This window comes from Somniosus microcephalus, chromosome 5 (genome assembly GCF_052327205.1).
Source record: "Somniosus microcephalus isolate GS21.2 chromosome 5, FLI_Smic_1.0, whole genome shotgun sequence".
Taxonomy (NCBI): Eukaryota; Metazoa; Chordata; class Chondrichthyes; order Squaliformes; family Somniosidae; genus Somniosus; species Somniosus microcephalus.
In genome coordinates, this window is record NC_140991.1 from 282788049 (window position 1) to 282806468 (window position 18420).

The 18420-nt window shown below is 46.6% G+C and overlaps 1 protein-coding gene across 1 annotated transcript in view; it reads right to left on the reverse strand.

Annotated features, from left to right (window-relative positions):
• LOC147117769 (collagen alpha-6(VI) chain-like) overlaps positions 1-18420 on the reverse strand; it is a 133348-nt gene that overhangs the window by 84998 nt on the left and 29930 nt on the right. The window contains exons 10-11 of the mRNA XM_085989394.1: positions 14771-15331; positions 1660-2220 (exon numbers count right to left, since the gene is read on the reverse strand). Of these exons, the coding sequence (XP_085845520.1) occupies positions 1660-2220; positions 14771-15331 (1122 nt within the window). The remainder of the gene's footprint in view (positions 1-1659; positions 2221-14770; positions 15332-18420) is intronic.

Here is an 18420-nt window from a genome sequence, read left to right on the forward strand (position 1 = left end):
GAGAACCAGTGGATGTGGTGTATTTGGACTTTCAGAAGGCTTTCGATAAGGTCCCACATAAGAGATTAGCATGTAAAGTTAAGGCACATGGGATTGGGGTAAAGGTATTGACTTGGATAGAGAACTGGTTGGCAGATAGAAAGCAAAGAGTTGGAATAAACAGGTCTTTTTCCGAGTGGCAGGCAGTGACTAGTGGGGTACTGCAGGGATTGGTCCTTGGACCCCAGCTATTCACAATATATATTAATGATCTAGACAAGGGAACTAGATGTAATATCTCCAAATTTGCAGACAACACAAAGCTGGGTGGGCGTGTGTGCTGTGAGGAGGATGCCGAGAAACTCCAGGATGATTTGGACAGGTTGGGTGATTGGGCAGAAGCATGGCAGATGCAACATAACATGGATAAATGCGAGGTTATCCACTTTGGTGGCAAAAACAGGAAGGTAGATTATTATCTGAATGGCAATAGATTGGGAGAAGGGGAAGTGCAACGAGACCTGGGTGTCCTTGTGCACCAGTCGCTGAAGGTAAGCATGCAGGTGCAGCAGGCAGTTAAGAAGGCAAATGGTATGTTGGCCTTCATAGCGAGAGGGTTTGAGTACAGGAACAAGGATGTCTTGCTGCAGTTCTCCAGGGCCTTGGTGAGACCACATCTTGAGTATTGTGTGCAGTTTTGGTCGCCTTATCTGAGGAAGGATATTCTTGCCATGGAACGAGTTCAGCGAAGATTCACCAGGCTGATACGTGGGATGGCAGGAATGACGTATGAGGAGAGATTGGGACGATTGGGCTTGTACTTGCTGGAGTTTAGAAGAATGAGGGGGGATCTCATTGAAACTTATAAAATTCTGGCAGGACTGGACAGACTAGATGCAGGGAGGATGTTCCCGATGGTCGGGGAGTCCAGAACCAGGGGTCACAGTCTAAGGATAAGTGGTAAGCCATTTAGGACAGAGATGAGGAGGAATTTCTTCACCCAGAGTGGTGAACCTGTGGAATTCTCTACCACAGAAGGCAGTAGAGGCCAATACATTAAATATATTCAAGAAGGAGTTGGATATATTTCTTAATGCTAAAGGGATCAAGGGGTATGGGGAGAAACATAGAAGATAGGAGCAGGAGTAGGCCATTCGGCCCCTCAAGCCTGCTCCACCATTCAATGCGATCATGGCTGATCATCCAAATTCAGTACCCGGTCCCTGCTTTCTCCCCATACCCCTTGATCCCTTTAGCCTTAAGAAATATATCCAACTCCTTCTTGAATATATTTAATGAACTGGCCTCCACCGCCTTCTGTGGTAAAGAGTTCCACAGGTTCACCACTCTCTGGGTGAAGAAATTCCTCCTCATTTCTGTCCTAAATGGCCTACCTATCCTTAGATTGCGTCCCCTGGTTCTGGACTCCCCGACCATCGGGAACATCCTCCCTGCATCTAGTCTGTCCAGTCCTGCCTGCTCCTATCTTCTATATTTCTATGTTTCTATGTTTTAATAGCTTCTGGGCATTTCACATCTGATAACATGACATCCTATTGTGTCAAGTTTTATCTGAGCAAGTTATTCTTTTGTTTGCTTTATACCAAGTTGCTTATTTGAAGATAGCGTCAGCAGATTCATGGAACTATGTCAGGAAATGCAGAAAAAACTTTTACCCACCTTTAAGTGGGCTGCAAATCTCCCATGAAATTTGCTTTTCTGTTTCTTCCAGCAGATCAAAGTTTTTGACATAGTAAACTTTATCCTGGGATCCTCCAATTTCCAGAAGCTGAGTGTGGTTAGCGTTGAAAACACCCACAGCGAACACAGAGACTCCTTTATCCCTTATGGCTACAGCTGGTTGAAAGACCTCATCCTGCGATTTTCCATCAGTCACCACTATGAGGTATTGTGGGCTATCAGGTCGACTCCCTATAGCTTCGTCAAAGTAGTCCGCTGTAAATCTCAGCGCATGACCTGTGTTTGTCCCCCCTCCCACCTGTCGCATGTTATCGATTGCTGTGTGCAGATCTGCTTTTAAAGAGTGTTTATTAAGTTGGAACTGTAGTTTTGGATCTGTAGAAAACTGTATTACCCCAATTTGAACCTTATCTGATCCAACATTGGAATTATCTACAAAAGCATGGATGAACTTCTTCATTGCCAGAAAGTCTTCCTTCTTTATACTCCCTGATCCATCAATCAGGAAGGTGATGTCAGCTTTGTGGAAATGACTGCAAGCTAAAGGAAAATAAAGCGCAATAAATGTTTTTAAAATGCTGTGTCAACAAGTTTATATAAAACAGCATAGTAACAATTACATATATTTTATCCACACACGCATATATATCGCAAATGCTGTGCACTTTCTCTCCACAAAGATTACTTCCTATAACAATTTTATGTCAATATTTATAATGAAAATTACCTATGTAAACATTTATAATGATACCAGGGCCTAGAGGGTTAAATTTCAAGGACAGGTTGCATAAAAATTGCTTGTATTCCCTTGAGTATAGATGATTGCGGGGTGATCTGATGAAGGTGTTTACAATGGTAAAAGGATTTGGTAGGGTAGATACAGAGAAACTATTTCCTCTGATGGGGGAATCATGAATGAGGTAATCTTAAAATTAGAGCTCGGCCATTTAGGAAGGAAAGCAGGAAGCACTTTTTCACACAAAGTGCAGTAGAAATCTGGAATTCTCTACCCCAAAAAGATGTAGATTCTGGGATAATTGGAGCTTTCAAGACTGAGGTGGATAGATTTTTGTTAGGTAAGGGTATCAGGGGATATGGAGCCAAGGCGGGTAAATGGAACTGAGGTATCGATCAGCCACAATCTAATTGAATGGCGGATCAGGCTCGAGGGGCTGAATGGCCTACTCCTGTTCTTATATTCCTACAATAATGGCAAAACTGTGTAAACAATTCACCATCACGGTTGTTTGATGAACCAATCAAATTACTTCAAATGCTTTTAGAAAACAAAAATTTCACGTGTCACTTTTTTTCAGTAACTGAGATTTCGGTAGTCCAAAATAAGGTTTCAGAGTAAGAATTTTTTTTTTAAACTGCTGTGTCAGAATAACATGATTATGTTTATCCATCGAATTATCTTTCTGTGTATTTTAATTCTGTCATTTAAGTTTTTACTTGAACACCTCAGCCTCTTCCAAAAGCCTGGGCTTAGACTTGATAATCTTCCCCATTGTGAAGACTCTGTCACCTGAAGTAGATCTCACAGTCTGAATATGCAGTGTGCATAATTTCCCTTTCTTTGACGGTAGCATTTAAGCCAACTAAATGAAAGAATATAAAATCAATATCGTTGTTTTACAAAATAATTTGAAGAGATAGAGGAGAAATTTCAAATCTTTATTTAGTTCACAAAATAAGGCTATTCATTTATGATCTTCGCAGTAATGGATAGTCATGGAATTAAATCCCCAAAGCACAGGTAAAAATCACAGAATACCATTTAATAAAATGGAATTTGACTTCTTCAATCACTGTAAATCAGTGGCCCTGACTCACAACCAGTGGCGGTCAAAGTCACCACTGCCCTCAAATCTTTAGCCTCTGCATTCTTCCAGGGCTCTGCTGAAGACATAGCCAGGATCGTCCAGTTGGCAGCCCACAAATGCATAAGACAGGTGATCTGCCATCATCACCCCCTCCTCAAAAAACCAACCCTTGACCCCTCTGTCCTTGCAAACTACCACCCCATCTCCAACCTCCCTTTCCTCTTCAAAGTCCTTGAACGTGTTGTCGCCTCCCAAATCCATGCTCATCTTTCCTACAACTCCATGTTTGAATCCCTCCAATCAGGTTTCCGCCCCTGCCACAGTACCGAAATGGCTCTCATCAAAGTCACAAATGACATCCTTTGTGACTGTGACAAAGGTAAACTATCCCTCCTTGTCCTTCTTGACATGTCACAGAAATCACACAGAAACCCCACAGTGCAGATAGAGGCCATTTCGGCCCATCGAGCCTGCACCGACACATATCCCACCCAATCCCCGTAACCCCTACACCAACACATATCCCACCCTATCCCTGTAACCCCACGTATTTAATCCCCCTAACACTAAGGGTCAATTTATCATAGCCAATCAACCTAACCCGCACATCTTTGGACTGTGGGAGGAAACCGGAGCACCCGGAGAAAACCCACGCAAACACGGGGAGAATGTGCAAACTCCACACAGACAGTCACCCGAGGCCGGATTCGAACCCGGGTCCCTGGCGCTGTGAGGCAACAGTGCTAACCACTATGCCACATGTCTGCAGCCTTTGACATGGTTGACCACTCCATTCTTCTCCAACGCCTCTCCACTATCGTCCAGCTAGGTGGGACTGCACTCGTTCCATTCTTATCTATCGAATCGTAGCCAGAGAATCACCTGCAATGGCTTCTCTTCCCGCTCCCTCATCATTACCTCTGGTGTCCCCCAAGGATCTATCCTTGGCCCCCTCCTATTTCTCATCTACATGCTGCCCCTTGGCGACATCATTCGAAAACACAGCATCAGTTTCCACATGTACAGCCCTACCTCACAACCACTTTTCTCAACCCCTCCACGGTCTCTAAATTGTCAGACTGCTTGTCCGACATCCAGTTCTGGATGAGCAGAAATTTTCACCAATTAAATAGTGGGAAGACCGAAGCCATTGTTTTCGGTTCACGTCACAAACTCCGTTCCCTAGGAACTAACTCCAGCCCTCTCCCTAACATCCGTCTGAGGCTGAACCACAGTTTGCAACCTTGGTGTCATATTTGACCCTGAAATGAGCTTCCGACCACATATCTACAGCATAACTAAGACCACCTATTTCCACCTCTGTAACATCGCCCGTCTCCACCCTTGCCTCAGCTTATCCGCTGCTGAAACCCCCATCCATGCCTTTGTTACCTCTAGACTTGACTATTCCAACGCACTCCTGGCTGGCCTCCTACATTCTACCCTACGTAAACTTGAGGTGATCCAAAACTCGGCTGCCAGTGTCCTAACTCGTATCAAGTCCCGTTCACCCATCACTCCTGTGCTCGCTGACCTACATTGGATCCCGGTTAAGCAACGCCTCCGGTTAAAAATTCTCAGCCTTATTTTCAAATCCCTCCATGGCCTCGCCCGCTCCCTATCTCTGTAATCTCCTTCAGCCCCAAAACCCCCCAAGGTACCTGCACTCCTCTAATTCTGCCCTCTTGAGCATCCCTGATTATAATCGTTCAACCTTTGGTGACCGTGCCTTCTGTTGCCTAGGCCATAAGCTCTGGAATTCCCTGCCTAAACCTCGTCGCCTCTCTACCTCTCTTTCCTCCTTTAAGATGCTCCTTAAAGCCTACTTCTTTGACCAAGCTTTTGGTCACCTGCCCTATTTTCTCCTTATGTGGCTCGGTGTCAAAATTTTGGTCTTATAATACTCCTGTGCAGCACCTTGGGACATTTTGCTATGACAAAGGAGCGATATAAATACAAGTTGTTGTTGTTGTTGTTGATGGGTTGTTTGTCAAGGCCAGAAATTATGTGAACTTTGCCTGCAATGGCGCCAGTCAGAATGAGTGAGCGCTAGGGTTTGCGTCTCTGGCTGGCTTCCCACAGATGCAGGGCGTCATTGACTGCACACAAGTGTCAATCCGGGCACCCCAAGTTCAACCAGGATTATTCGGCAATGACAAGGGCTTTTACTCCATCAATGTGCGGCTATTATGAAACCATAAAAAAATACTTCGGCAGCTGTGCACATGATTCCCAGAGAGCTGCCATGATGCTTTCATCCTGTGGCATTCCAAGCTCCCTGATGTCTTCAAACCTGCAAGCAGACTTAAGGGGTGGGTACTAGAAGACAAGAGATACCCACTTCAAACTTGCCCATCAGAAACCCGACCAATGAAGCCCAACAGCGCTATAAATGAATGCCATATGACCATCAGATGTGTGATTGAACAAGCCATCGACATGCTGGAGATGTGCTTCAGGTGCCTAGAGAGATCTGAAGGCGCCTTTCAGTATGCACCAGCCAGAGTGTCCAGAATGCTTGCAGTTTGCTGCACAAGAAGTTTTGGGCCTGCAGGAGGAACAAGGCGCAGAGCTCAGATCCTCGTCGGACGATTCTGAGGAGGAATAGGATGGGGATGAGAAAGGTGATGAGGGCAATGAGCCACCAGCTGCTCAAATTGCTGTCCGGGATGCCAGGCTTGCCCTTGTTATTGCCAGGTTCACTTAGGTTGCACCAGTGGACCCATGTCACAAGCACATGAAAGGGCCACTCTTCCTGCCCTCCCCCCCTCAATTCCACTGACACAAAGCAGTCGTGAAAACAACCAACCATGCTTTGCACATTCCTCCCATTGATCACCGTCAATTCATGTCTTCCCATTCATCATCAAACAAGTTAAAAGGTGACTTGTCACCCAGCAACCAAGAATGGGCAAGGCTAAACAGCAGAAACTTAGCAACATTGGCCCAGAAATTTGGGTCGGGGGCTTCCCGCGGGTGCAAGCCCCCGATCTGCACTTACCTTGCGCGCCGGCCGTTGAGCTGTGGGCTCCCGTGGAATTCCGATCTGGAGCCTGCTCCAGCTGCCGGCACGCAGTGCTTGCGTATCCCAGGGGCGTAGTTAGTTCGATGCGTCCCCTGGGATCATGTGGGCCATGGGCAGCCAATCGGAGCAGGGAATGCTCCATTCATAAGTCTGACAGGAAGTGCTGTCAAGACTTATAAATACTACGGCCCCAAAATAGCACTAAATCTTCAAATAATTTTTTTTAAAACATCACATTTTTTAAATAAACTATAAATTACATGAAATAACTATTTTAAACAATAATTTAAATTTTTGAAAAAAATAATTTTATTTTCTAACTGGGCTAAAAATAAACTTACCTTGCTTTAAAGTATTTAAAAATAATAAACCTGTGGAAAAAATGTTTTAATTTTAATTAATTCATCACTTACCTTGTAAAAAGCAGGCCTTACGCCTGCTTTTTATATTTCTAAATCCTGCAGGCTTACCCTCCCGGGAAAACCTGTAAAAAAAAACGAAGTTCGATGCGCACGTGCAGCCTCCCCCGCGCACGCGTTCGACCTCTGAACCTCTTCGTTCAGAGGAACGGAAGTGCCGGATTCCCGCGCATGCGCAGTGCATGCAGGAAACCGGCACTTCCATCGGGCCTATGTGTGAGTACCCCATGCGTACTCACCCGTGGAGACCCGAATTTCTGGGCCATCATCATATACCCATGTGCATACCCTTGTGCAACTACAAAGCTTTCCACTTCCTTTTCATCCCGCTCCTATGTAGTGCAGCCTCTGTGGCTTCAGCAGAGATAGAGGCAGGCTGCTCAGATCCCTGCTCTGACTGCTGAGATGCTCTTGGCCGCCGACCTCTGGGTTTTGGACCAAATGAGGTCCCTGCTAAAGACTGCGCCACCTGCACCTGTGCAGGGGCAGACTCAGCCATAGGGAGATGAGGAAGCATGTCAGCTGCTGACTGGAGGAGATGGACAATGGGTGAGAATCGGAAGCGCTTTGAGTGGAGTCCCCACTGTTGTGTCCGTGTGTTAATGAAGACACGGAATGCAGGAGTTGGTTTACAGGTGTTTACTGGACAAAATCTGGAGGTGAACTAACAGACACAAGACACTATACAGGCTTATATAGCCCGAGTGGCCACTACCGGCATTACAGTACACAGGGGCTCTTAAAGGCACATACACCACAATTCCTCCCCTTTTAGACAACCAGTACATAACACTTTAAGTAATTGTTATTAACATGTGTACAAGAACAATAATCTAAACATTTGCTGCAGTTAATCAATTATAAGTCAGTCTCTCTGGAGGCTTCCTGACTCGGTCCGGATAACGCCTCGGTGGTGTAGTAGTTTCCGGTGGTGTAGTAGTTTTCAGTGGTGTAGTAGGTTCTCTTGGTAAGGTCGATTCAGCTTGAATGCCAGTGTCGGGTTCATCTGGTTCCAGTATCACCAGATCGGAGGTAGATGCTATGGGTATCTCTACTTCATCATTAGGCGTATAGAGTGGTGGTGTAGGTTGTCCCTTTTCGGATGACTCTATGATCTGGTCAGCATGGCGCCTTATTATGCTTTCTCCAATGTCCACGGTGTACATCAGTGGTCCTAGTCGTGTGCAAATAGTTCCAGGCTGCCATTTCTCGGTACGGTAGTCCCGGGCCAAAACTTGTTGACCTATCTGGAAGGTTCTAGTTGGCTTTTCATTCATGCCTTGAAATTGCCGGTTCTCTACGTCCCTTCTGATGTTTGGCTTGATCAAATCCAGCCGGCATCTTAGTCTTCTATTGAAAAACATCATGGCGGGAGTTTGGTTTGTAACCATATGTGTTGCATTCCTGTAGGCAAACAAGAAGTTATCTACCTTATGCTGTAGATTGATGTCTTCATTACCCATAGCCTTTATGGTCTTCTTGAAGGTCTGGACAAACCTTTCAGCCAATCCATTGGTGGCGGGATGGTATGGGGCGGATGTATAGTGCTTAACCCCATTGTTTTTTAAGAACTTTCTGAATTCTTCGGACACAAATTGTGGTCCATTATCAGAACAGATCTGTTCAGGCAGCCCATTCCTGGCAAATATGGTCCTTAATACTGTGATAGTTTTTTCCGTGGTGGTGGAGGACATCTTTATTACCTCCGGCCACTTGGAGTGTGCGTCAACCGCGATTAAGAATATTGAGTCCATAAATGGACCAGCAAAGTCGATGTGTACCCTTTGCCATGGAGATGAGGGCCATTCCCATGGATGTAGAGGGGCTTGTGGTGGGGCGTTTTGGGCCTTCTGGCATCCTAGACAGCCCTTGGTCATTTCTTCGATGTCTCCATCGATACCTGGCCACCACACAAACGCTCTGGCTAGGTTCTTCATTTTCACTCCACCCAGATGCCCCTCGTGAAGCTCCTTTAGCACTTTATCCTGGAGTTTGGGTGGAATCACCACACATCAAGGTTCCTCGGCACACTGACAGCTGTTCTCTTCTTTGCTGGCAACAGTGGTTCGCCATGTGCTGGCCATCCCTTCACCGTTAAATCGTAAACTCGTGAGAGAGTCGGGTCATTTCTCGTTTCCTTTTCAATGGCAGCATTTGTTACTGGTAGACAATCTACTATGGTAGAGTGGAACATTTCCACTGGGTCCACTGTAGGTGCTTCTTCTACCGTTGGTAACGGTAGACGCGATAAACCGTCAGCATTTCCATGCTGTTTTGATCCTTTGTATTCTATGTCATATCGGTGTGCCCCTAGGAAAAGGGACCACCTCTGTAGCCTTTGTGCTGTCATAATGGGAACGCCCTTTTTAGGGTTGAATATGGAGACGAGGGGTTGATGGTCAGTCAACAAGGTAAATTTTTGTCCATGTAGGTAATGGTTGAATTTCTTCACTCCCCATACCAGGCTGAGTGCTTCCCTGTCGATCTGGGCATAGTTACGCTCAGCTGAGTTCAATGAGCGTGACGCAAAAGCTATCGGCCGCTCCGAGCCATCAGGGAATCTATGCGATACCGCTCCTACGCCGTAAGGGGATGCATCGCACGCCAGTCTGATTGGCAGTGATGGGTTGTAATGAGCCAAAACTTCCTTGGACGTGATCAAGCCTTTACATTTATGGAAGGCACGTTTACAGTCTTCGCTCCATTCCCAAATTACTCCCGTTTGTAGTAGTTTGTTAAGAGGGTGCAGAACAGTTGACAAGTTCGGTAAAAATTTATGATAGTAATTTATCAATCCCAGGAACGACTGTAATTGTGAGACATTTTCAGGTGCTGGGGCTTTTATGACCGCTTCAATTTTTTCAGGGGACTTATGCAACCCTTCTTCGTTAATTATGTGGCCACAATATGATATTTGTTTCTGGAAAAATTCACACTTGGGGCGGTTTGCTCGTAGGCCCCGTTCTCTCAGCCTAGTGAGCACCTGCTCCAAATTGGCAAGGTGCTCGTTGTCGTTTTCTCCTGTTACAAGGATGTCGTCTAGGTAGCATTGAGTCCCAGGAATTCCTTGCAGGACTTGTTCCACAGCCCTTTGCCAGATAGCTGGAGCTGATGCTACTCCGAAAACCAGTCGATTGTACTGGTACAGGCCTTTGTGTGTGTTTATTGTGAGATACCTTTTAGAGGCCTCCTCAACCTCCATCTGTAGATATGCCTGTGCCAAGTCAATTTTTGTGAAACGTTTCCCTCCGGATAGTGAGGCGAAAATATCTTCTATCCTCGGAAGAGGATACTGTACCGTGTGAAGGACCGGGTTTACAGTCACCTTGAAGTCCCCACAGATGCGAATTTTTCTCTGTTCTTCAGATTTATCATTATTCAAAGTTTTCTTCATGACCGGGACGATGGGTGTTGCCCATTCGCTCCAATCTATCTTGGATAACACGCCTGTCCTTTCCAAATTCTCCAGCTCTGCCTCGCCTGCTGGACGAATTGCGTATAGCACCGGCCTTGCCTTAAAAAACTTGGGAATTGCTGCATCTTCCACCTTTATTGAGGCGGTGATGCCTTTCAAGGTTCCTAGTTCCTGTTGGAACACTTCTTTGGCGTTGGCCAAGATGTCTTTCAATCGTTCAGGTATGACGTCATCATCATTTTTTTTCTTACTGGTCACCGTCAGTGCCTGAATGGAGTGCCAGTCTAAACGTATCTTTCTGATCCATTCACGTCCCAACAGCAGTGGACCACCATTTTGCAGAACGTATAAATACAACTTCTGTATTTCCTTGCCGTTGTATACAACAGGCACCCTTATTTTCCCTCTGGGGTATACTTTCTGCCCCGTATATGTTTTTAAGATAATGGATGTGTCTTTCAAGGGTATGTGCGGAAATAGCCGCTCGTAATCCCGTCGACTTATGACGGTCAGAGCTGATCCTGTATCTAGCTCCATTTTAACTGGGGACCCTGCTATCGTGAGGGTAACCCAAATGGTCTGGTAATCTTCTTTGGCAATTACATTATGTAATTTGAGACAGCTTAGTCTCTTGTTTCCGGAGTCGCTATTGCTCTTCTGGTCTTTGGAGCTACTGTCCGTCATCATTTGTACCTTTTTGTACTTTTCTTTATTGATTTTTTTTTTGTCAGTGGATTTTTTTTTTCCAGATCGGCATACACGTGCAATGTGTCCCATCTTTCCGCATTGCCTGCATGCTTTGTCCTTGAACCAGCAGTCCCTCTGGTCATGGGTGGATCTGCCGCACCGATAACATCTCTCAAAACCCTGTGTCATTTCATGGGTGCCGAAATCCTGTGGCTTGTGCTGTATCTCTGCAGCTCCTCTCGCTGCTGCTTCGTATGATACAGCCATACTGAAAGCCTTGTCCAGTGTTAAATCTTTCTCAGAAAGTAGCCTTTTCTGTGTTCCTTCACTTAGGAGACCGCAGACGAATTTGTCTCGAAGAGAATCTGCCAGTCCTGCTCCGAATTGACAGTGCTTTGATAGCTTCCTTAATTTGGTGAGGTAATCAGCGTTACTTTCATTCTTGTGCTGATTCCTCCTGAAGAATTTGAACCGTTCCGCTATCAGCAGCGGTGTTGGGTTTAAGTGCTCCTGTAGGGTATCAACAATTTCCTTAAAATTCTTGTCCATCGGTTTGGCTGGAGTGATTAAGTTTCGTAACAGCCCGTATGTCTTTGCGCCCATTAGATTCAGGAGTATCGATGCTTTTTTATCATCCTCTATTTCATTTGCTGTGCAATATACCTCCACTCTTTCTACATATGTGGTCCAATCCTCCACATCACCATCGAAAGCAGTAATATTGCCAGTCTTAGGCATCCTGAAAGAAAAATGGCGCCTCCCGCGCTTTCCCTTCCTCCTTGCTGAAAAAACAATTGCGCCTCCCGCGCTTTCCCGCCGCTGTTGCTGCTGACAACGCTGTTCTCTGCGGTTTTAATTATACAAATATTTTTAATAGTCGGAGACTTGTTCCTGCTGGACTCTCTGGGACTTTCCCCTCCCTCCGCGTCCGAACGCCGACCTGCTTTGCAGAGCTGGCCGTCTCCCGAGTGCTCCACCCTTCGTCTCTGTTTGCCTGCGCCTTCACTGCTTGGCCCCACTGTAGAGCCAGCCGATCGAGCCCCAGCCCGCTGCCCAGGAAGGATTATTGCAGTACCTGCCACCAGCCCGGCTAGCTGGTGAAACCACAGTTTTTTCTTTTTTTTTTCTTTTCTTCTTCCTTCGTCTGAGGAATCGATCTCCTTGAGGTGCTGCCGAATTGCAGGTAAGTCCGTTTCCAATTCGTCGCCACTGTTGTGTCCGTGTGTTAATGAAGACACGGAATGCAGGAGTTGGTTTACAGGTGTTTACTGGACAAAGTCTGGAGGTGAACTAACAGACACAAGACACTATACAGGCTTATATAGCCCGAGTGGCCACTACCGGCATTACAGTACACAGGGGCTCTTAAAGGCACATACACCACACCCACTTCCATGTCACCGTTTGCCATCATCCGTCTCATGGCCCACCCACATTTCACTGCTATCACTGTGCTGGAGAAAACTTTGGCGCAGATCAGTGAAGCGCTGTAAAGACAAGGCTAACGCATGTCATCCTATTTAAGGTGGCAGACATGTTGGCATCCAGCGTCTGCATGGCCGTGGTCAAGGCGTGCATGGACTCATTTGATTGGAGCGTTTGATGTTCCACGGTGCTGGCCACTCTATCCATGGAAGAGCACATCATCGCAATGCCCTGTGACATCAACCCACTCATGCTTGAGGCGGACTCCTCCATTCTCTCTGCAATCATTGTTAGTGTGCTTGGAAAGATTGACAGTGCATCGCACATTCTCTGCTGCTGCTCAATGATTCTCCTTTTCATTGACTGCCCCCGGGATACAGTTTCTGTGTCCAGCTGAGCAAAGCTTGGAGAGGGCCGGCACGGACTCAACACTGCTGTCCCTGCCACCACCATCTGCTCTTGTTCACTTGTGAAATATGAGCCACCAGGTGAAAACCCAACTATCTGTCTAAGTGATCCCACCAAAGTGCACGTAGCTGCGTTGGTACATGATATGCATGAGTCGTGTAACAGTGCACCCTCGGAAGGATTCAGCTCCTCTGACGATTCATCATCCACAACCTCCATCGACTTCTGTTGCATCATGAAGGCCCTGGCGAAGGTAAAAGACATGAATTAGTACTGGCAAGGTAAGAATGTTGCAACTTATTATGAAAATGATCATCTTTCACTCGCTGTTGACATCAAATCAGCATGACTGAGTGCCGTATGACATGTGGGTCGTTGATATTTAATTGTATCACCAGGGAGCTGGGAGCTCCCCCTCTCCCCCTCTCCAACAGCCAGGGATGCCGAAACTCATTTAGCTCCAGTGCCTCTTGCTCCGCACTTGTGAGCTGGCAAATCTGTGGAGGCCCACCTCCAGTTCTTTCCCTCGCCCTCGTGTTCTGTACTCTCTTCTCCTGCAACGAGGGCAAGAACAGACCTATGAGTGAGTGTAATGGCATGTGTTCACCCAATGGATGGAATCCATTTGGTGAGGGTAAATATCAGAGAGAGGCATGAAATTGCATAAGGAAAAGGGTGAGTGGGAGTGGTGGATGGATAGATGAGAATGTGAGGAAGTGCATAGACTAAGAGGGATGGTTGCACCTTCAAGCAAGTGGTTGTGAGGAGTTATGTGATGGACTAAACTTGAGAAAGCAGAGTGAGGGGGTTGAGGTGATGCGCACAGCAGGATGTAGGTGAATGTGCAACTGTACTCACCTTTTCTGCCCTGGTTAGGTCATTAAAGTGCCTCCAGCATTGAATCCATGAACATGGCACTACGCACCTGCTGCTCACCTCCTAGGCCACCTCCAGCCACGCCTTCTTGGTGTCACCAACAGCTTTCTTCCTCCCACTGCTAGGGATGAGTATCTGTCTATGGCTCCTCACTGACCCCAGCTGCACATCAAGGGAGGCATCATCGAAACGTGGTGTAGCTTTGGGCCATTTCGTATTCATTCTTAAACTTCCTCTCCTCTTGTTTCCAGCTCCAACTCCTCAAATTCCATCTTCAGATTGGCCTTTTAAATATTGGGGTTGAGACTGCATCATGCAGTGCCGTATCGCTGCCGGGGATTGGACGCCGAACCCAGAAGTAAAATGCTAATGAGGTGGCTGAGTTAAAAAGTCACAGACAGAAGCGCTGAACTTATTTTTGGGTTTCCCACGTGATATCGGAACCTCCCAGAACCAGCGCTTTTCCCCTGTTAATATCGGGGCCCATGTCTTACTTTCCTGAATCTCCCTGAGCAAGCACAAGACCCTTTACATCCTGGTCCTTTCACTACAAACATTCCTTACATAATCCTCACATGCTTAGAAGATATTAGATTCGGTCTTAGATTCAAACCTGCACCTCCATTAATGAATTCTCACTAACACTTGAGTTGAACGAGCTTCATGATTGGCAGGCAAGGTGCATTCACACTCTGTACTTTCACCTTGAAGACTGCACTGCTAACTCCTTATCATCATAGTGAGAAATGATCCATCCATAACTCATTACCATCATAGTGAGAAACATCCCACTGCCAACTCATTACCATCACAGTGAGAAATGTCTTATTGCTAACTCATTACCATCACAGTGAGAAATGTCCTATTGCTAACTCATTACCATCACAGTGAGAAATGATCCAGTAAGAACCATTACTGACAGTCTTCACAATATTAATGAGAACGTCATGCTTGGCATTAGCTTTTGATTTGGAAGAACACATTGATTAGAGTGAATTTTATTCCTTACCTTCCTCTGAACAGATAGCCCGTACAATGCTGCTTTTCATATGTGTCAAAGCATCAAAGTTGTCCGTGTAAAAGACTCTTTCATCAGCACCTGCAATGAGCTGAAGTTCATTTTCTTTTGCGTCTCCCACACCAACAGCAAAGACAATGACCCCCTGTTGCCGTAGTTCTGCAGCAGGACTTGTTACATTATCCTGCGACTGTCCATCTGTGATGGTGATCAGGAAACGCCGCACTCTAGTTTTCCGGCTCCTCTCTGCTTCACTGATGAAATTCTTCATGTAGGTTAACGCACGGCCTGTTTCAGTGCCTCCTCCAAGTTGAGCGATTCGTTTAATTGCTCCCTCCAATCCCGTTTTGCGGGTATATTGAATAGTTTCAAATTCAGTTTGTGGATGAGTTGCGTACTGGACAACCCCAACACGAACCTGGTCTGCACCAATACTGAATACCTTCACTACCTCTGTCAGGAATCTTTTCATGTCCTTGAAGTTCTCAGGTTGTATACTGCCTGATCCATCAACTAGGAAAAAGATATCGGCTTCTTCAGTTTCAACACAGCCTGAAAAGAGAAAGGGGCATTGCTTCAGTTACTGAAGAACAGCAGGAACACATACCAGGGCTTTAAGGCTTATCTGCGTATTATATTCTAACTGCTCCTTTCAAGATTTATAATTGTTTTTCCCTCCAAGTGTAATATCATTACCTTTCTGTAAACCTAACACAATTATATATTTTGAAAATTAATTATGCTTAAAATATGTTAAACTACACAGTGAAAATTCATAGTTCTTCCAAAATAAGATACGTTGGACAGTGCTGCTGATGGCCTCAACTTGAAAGTCAATTGGTAAATTTGGAAGGGCCCATGTTCTATTCCCAATCCGTGCGGAACTTATCGATCTCATCTAGGCCAGCAGGATTGAATGGTAACATTGATGTAACACTCTCAGTTAGGGAGGGGACAGGAAGCCGTCCCGGTGACCATTCCAGGGACGCTTGCTCGAAAGTGCTTATGTATGAAACATCAGAAGACAAGAGCAGTAAAGCTGGTTGTGATGCACTGTGCCGTTGAATATTCTGCAGACGCAGATGGGGAAAAATTGGGCTCGATAGCACCTTTTTTTTGGTGGCGCTACGAGGCCACTGAAGCATCAAAAATGGTTTCTGCGGTGCTGTGCACGCTTCTGATGCGAAGTGCACCGGATGCCAGTTGGTAAAGGGGTTTGTGCGCGTGCACCTAACTTCCGCCGGCAGCTTGTAGAGCAGGCAGATCATAATGTCAATCAGGGTGCAACGCTGAGTTGAGGTCAGCGCCGCCATTTTGGAGCTCCATGCTCCGGCCTCGCACAGCTGAACATGCGTTCAACAGCACTATTTAAATGGATCATCAACTACTTGCATGATATTGCTGGTTTATTTCTTCTGGCTATTGCTGCAATTCAAAACGTTTTGGGTGTATTCTATAGTTGGTTAAAGTTTCAGACATTTACACGGAGTGGTGTGGCAGGTGCTGAAGCACTTTCTTGCTGAATTCAAGGCTTCTGCACAAACAAGTTGTTCTCAGAAATGGGTGCACTAGTAGGCCCTCCTCTTGGCATTGAGCATGACTGGGAGAATGAGCAGAGGCCACGCGGAGCAGGACAAGCTGCTAGAAGAGGGAGGAGGAGGAGTGGGAGAAGAGTTTTTAGCAGGAGGCCATGTCTGCCCAGGGTGTTCAGGGAGCAATTCTCCAACCTGAACTTCAGCAATGACCAATGTTTGAGATGTCGGCGCTTCACTAAGGAGGTCGTCACTGAAATCTGCCAACTGCTACAGCCACTCCAACCTCAGAGCAGGGCAAGGACTGCATTGCCGGTGGCTGTGAAGGTGACCGTAGCCATTAACTTTTATGCGTCTGGCTCCTTCGAGGTTGCTGCTGGAAATATTTGCAACAGTTGCAGTTTGGTGTGCAATGCTGCATCAGGGAGGTCACTGAGGCTCTCGATGCAAAGAGAGATAACTTAATTTCATTCCCTCGTGCCAGAGAGAAGCAGGTAGAGCGAGCACAAGGGTTTGCAAGGATTGCAGGCTTCCCCATGGTGCAGCGTGCACCTCATGTTAACTCTGCCATGTGCAAGGAGAGCATTTATTGCCCATCCCTAATTGCCACCTTCTTGAACCGCTGCAGTCCGTGTGGTGAAGTTACTCCCACAGTGCTGTTAGGTAGGGAGTTCCAGGATTTTACCCACCAAACGATGAAGGAATGCCGATATACTTCTAAGTCAGGATGGTGTGTGACTTGGAGGGGAACTTGGAGGTGGTGGTGTTCCCATGCGCCTGCTGCCCTTGTCCTTCTAGGTGGTAGAGGTCATGGGTTTGGAAGGTGCTGCCGAAGAAGCCTTGGCGAGTTGCTGCAGTCCATCTTGTAGATGGTACACACTGCAGCCACGGTACGCCAGTGGTGGATGGAGTGAATGTTTAAGGTGGTGGATGGGGTGCCAATCAAGCGGGCTGCTTTGTCCTGGATGGTGTTGAGCTTCTTGAGTGTTGTTGGAGCTACACTCATCCAGGTAAGTGGAGAGTATGCCATCACACTCCTGACTTGTGCCTTGTAGATGGTGGAAAGGCTATAGGGAGTCAGCAGTAATCTTGCTGCTAGAGTGCGTGTGCAGCCACACATTAATCTGAAAGGTCCCACACAGGCCGCTCACCGGCTTTTACATTGTAAATACTGCGCATGCGCAGAAATTTAAAGGGACCACGCATTAAAAGAAACAGGCCCGCAGAACAAAGCACAGCTTAAAGGTCACGAGGTGAGACACTCGCTGCAGAATACCCAGCCTCTGAACTACTCTTGTAGCCACAGTATTTATGTGGCTGGTCCAGTTGAGATTCTGGTCAATGGTGACCCCCCAGGATGTTGATGGTGGGGGATTCGACGATGGTAATGCCGTTGAATGTCAGGGGGAGGTGGTCAGACTTTCTCTTGTTGGAGATGGTCATTGCCTGGCACTTGCGTGGCACAAATGTTACCTGCCACTTATCAGCCCAAGCTTGAATGTTGTCCAGGTCTTGTTGCATGCGGGCATGGACTGCTTCATTATCTGAGGAGTTGTGAATGGCACTGAACACCGTGCAGTCATCAGCGAACATCCCCACTTCTGATCTTATGTTGGAGGGAAGGTCATTGATGAAGCAGCTGAAGATCGTTGGGCCTAGGACACGATCCTGAGGAACTCCTGCAGCGATCAATGTTCCCTCTAATGTTATTTTGGGTGCGTGGCCCCTTCAAATTTCCACGCATGTGCGGTTTTTCCATTTAAAAGCCGGTAAGTGGCCTGCTCCGGACCGCCAGACCACTGCACGCCCGCGTGGCCACACATCTTAATGGGAACTTTGGCAGTGATATCCCGGGGCTGAGATGATTGGCCTCCAACAATCACAACCATCTTCCTTTGTACTAGGTATAAACTCCAGCCCGTGGAAAATTGCCCCGATTCCCATTGACTTCAGTTTTACTAGGGTTCCTTGATGTCACACTCGGTCAAAAGCTGCCTTGATGTCAAGGGCAGTCACTCTCACCTTACCTCTAGAATTCAGCTCATTTGTCCATGTTTGGACCAAGGCTGTAATGAGGTCTGCAGCTGAGTGGTCCTGGCGGATCCCAAA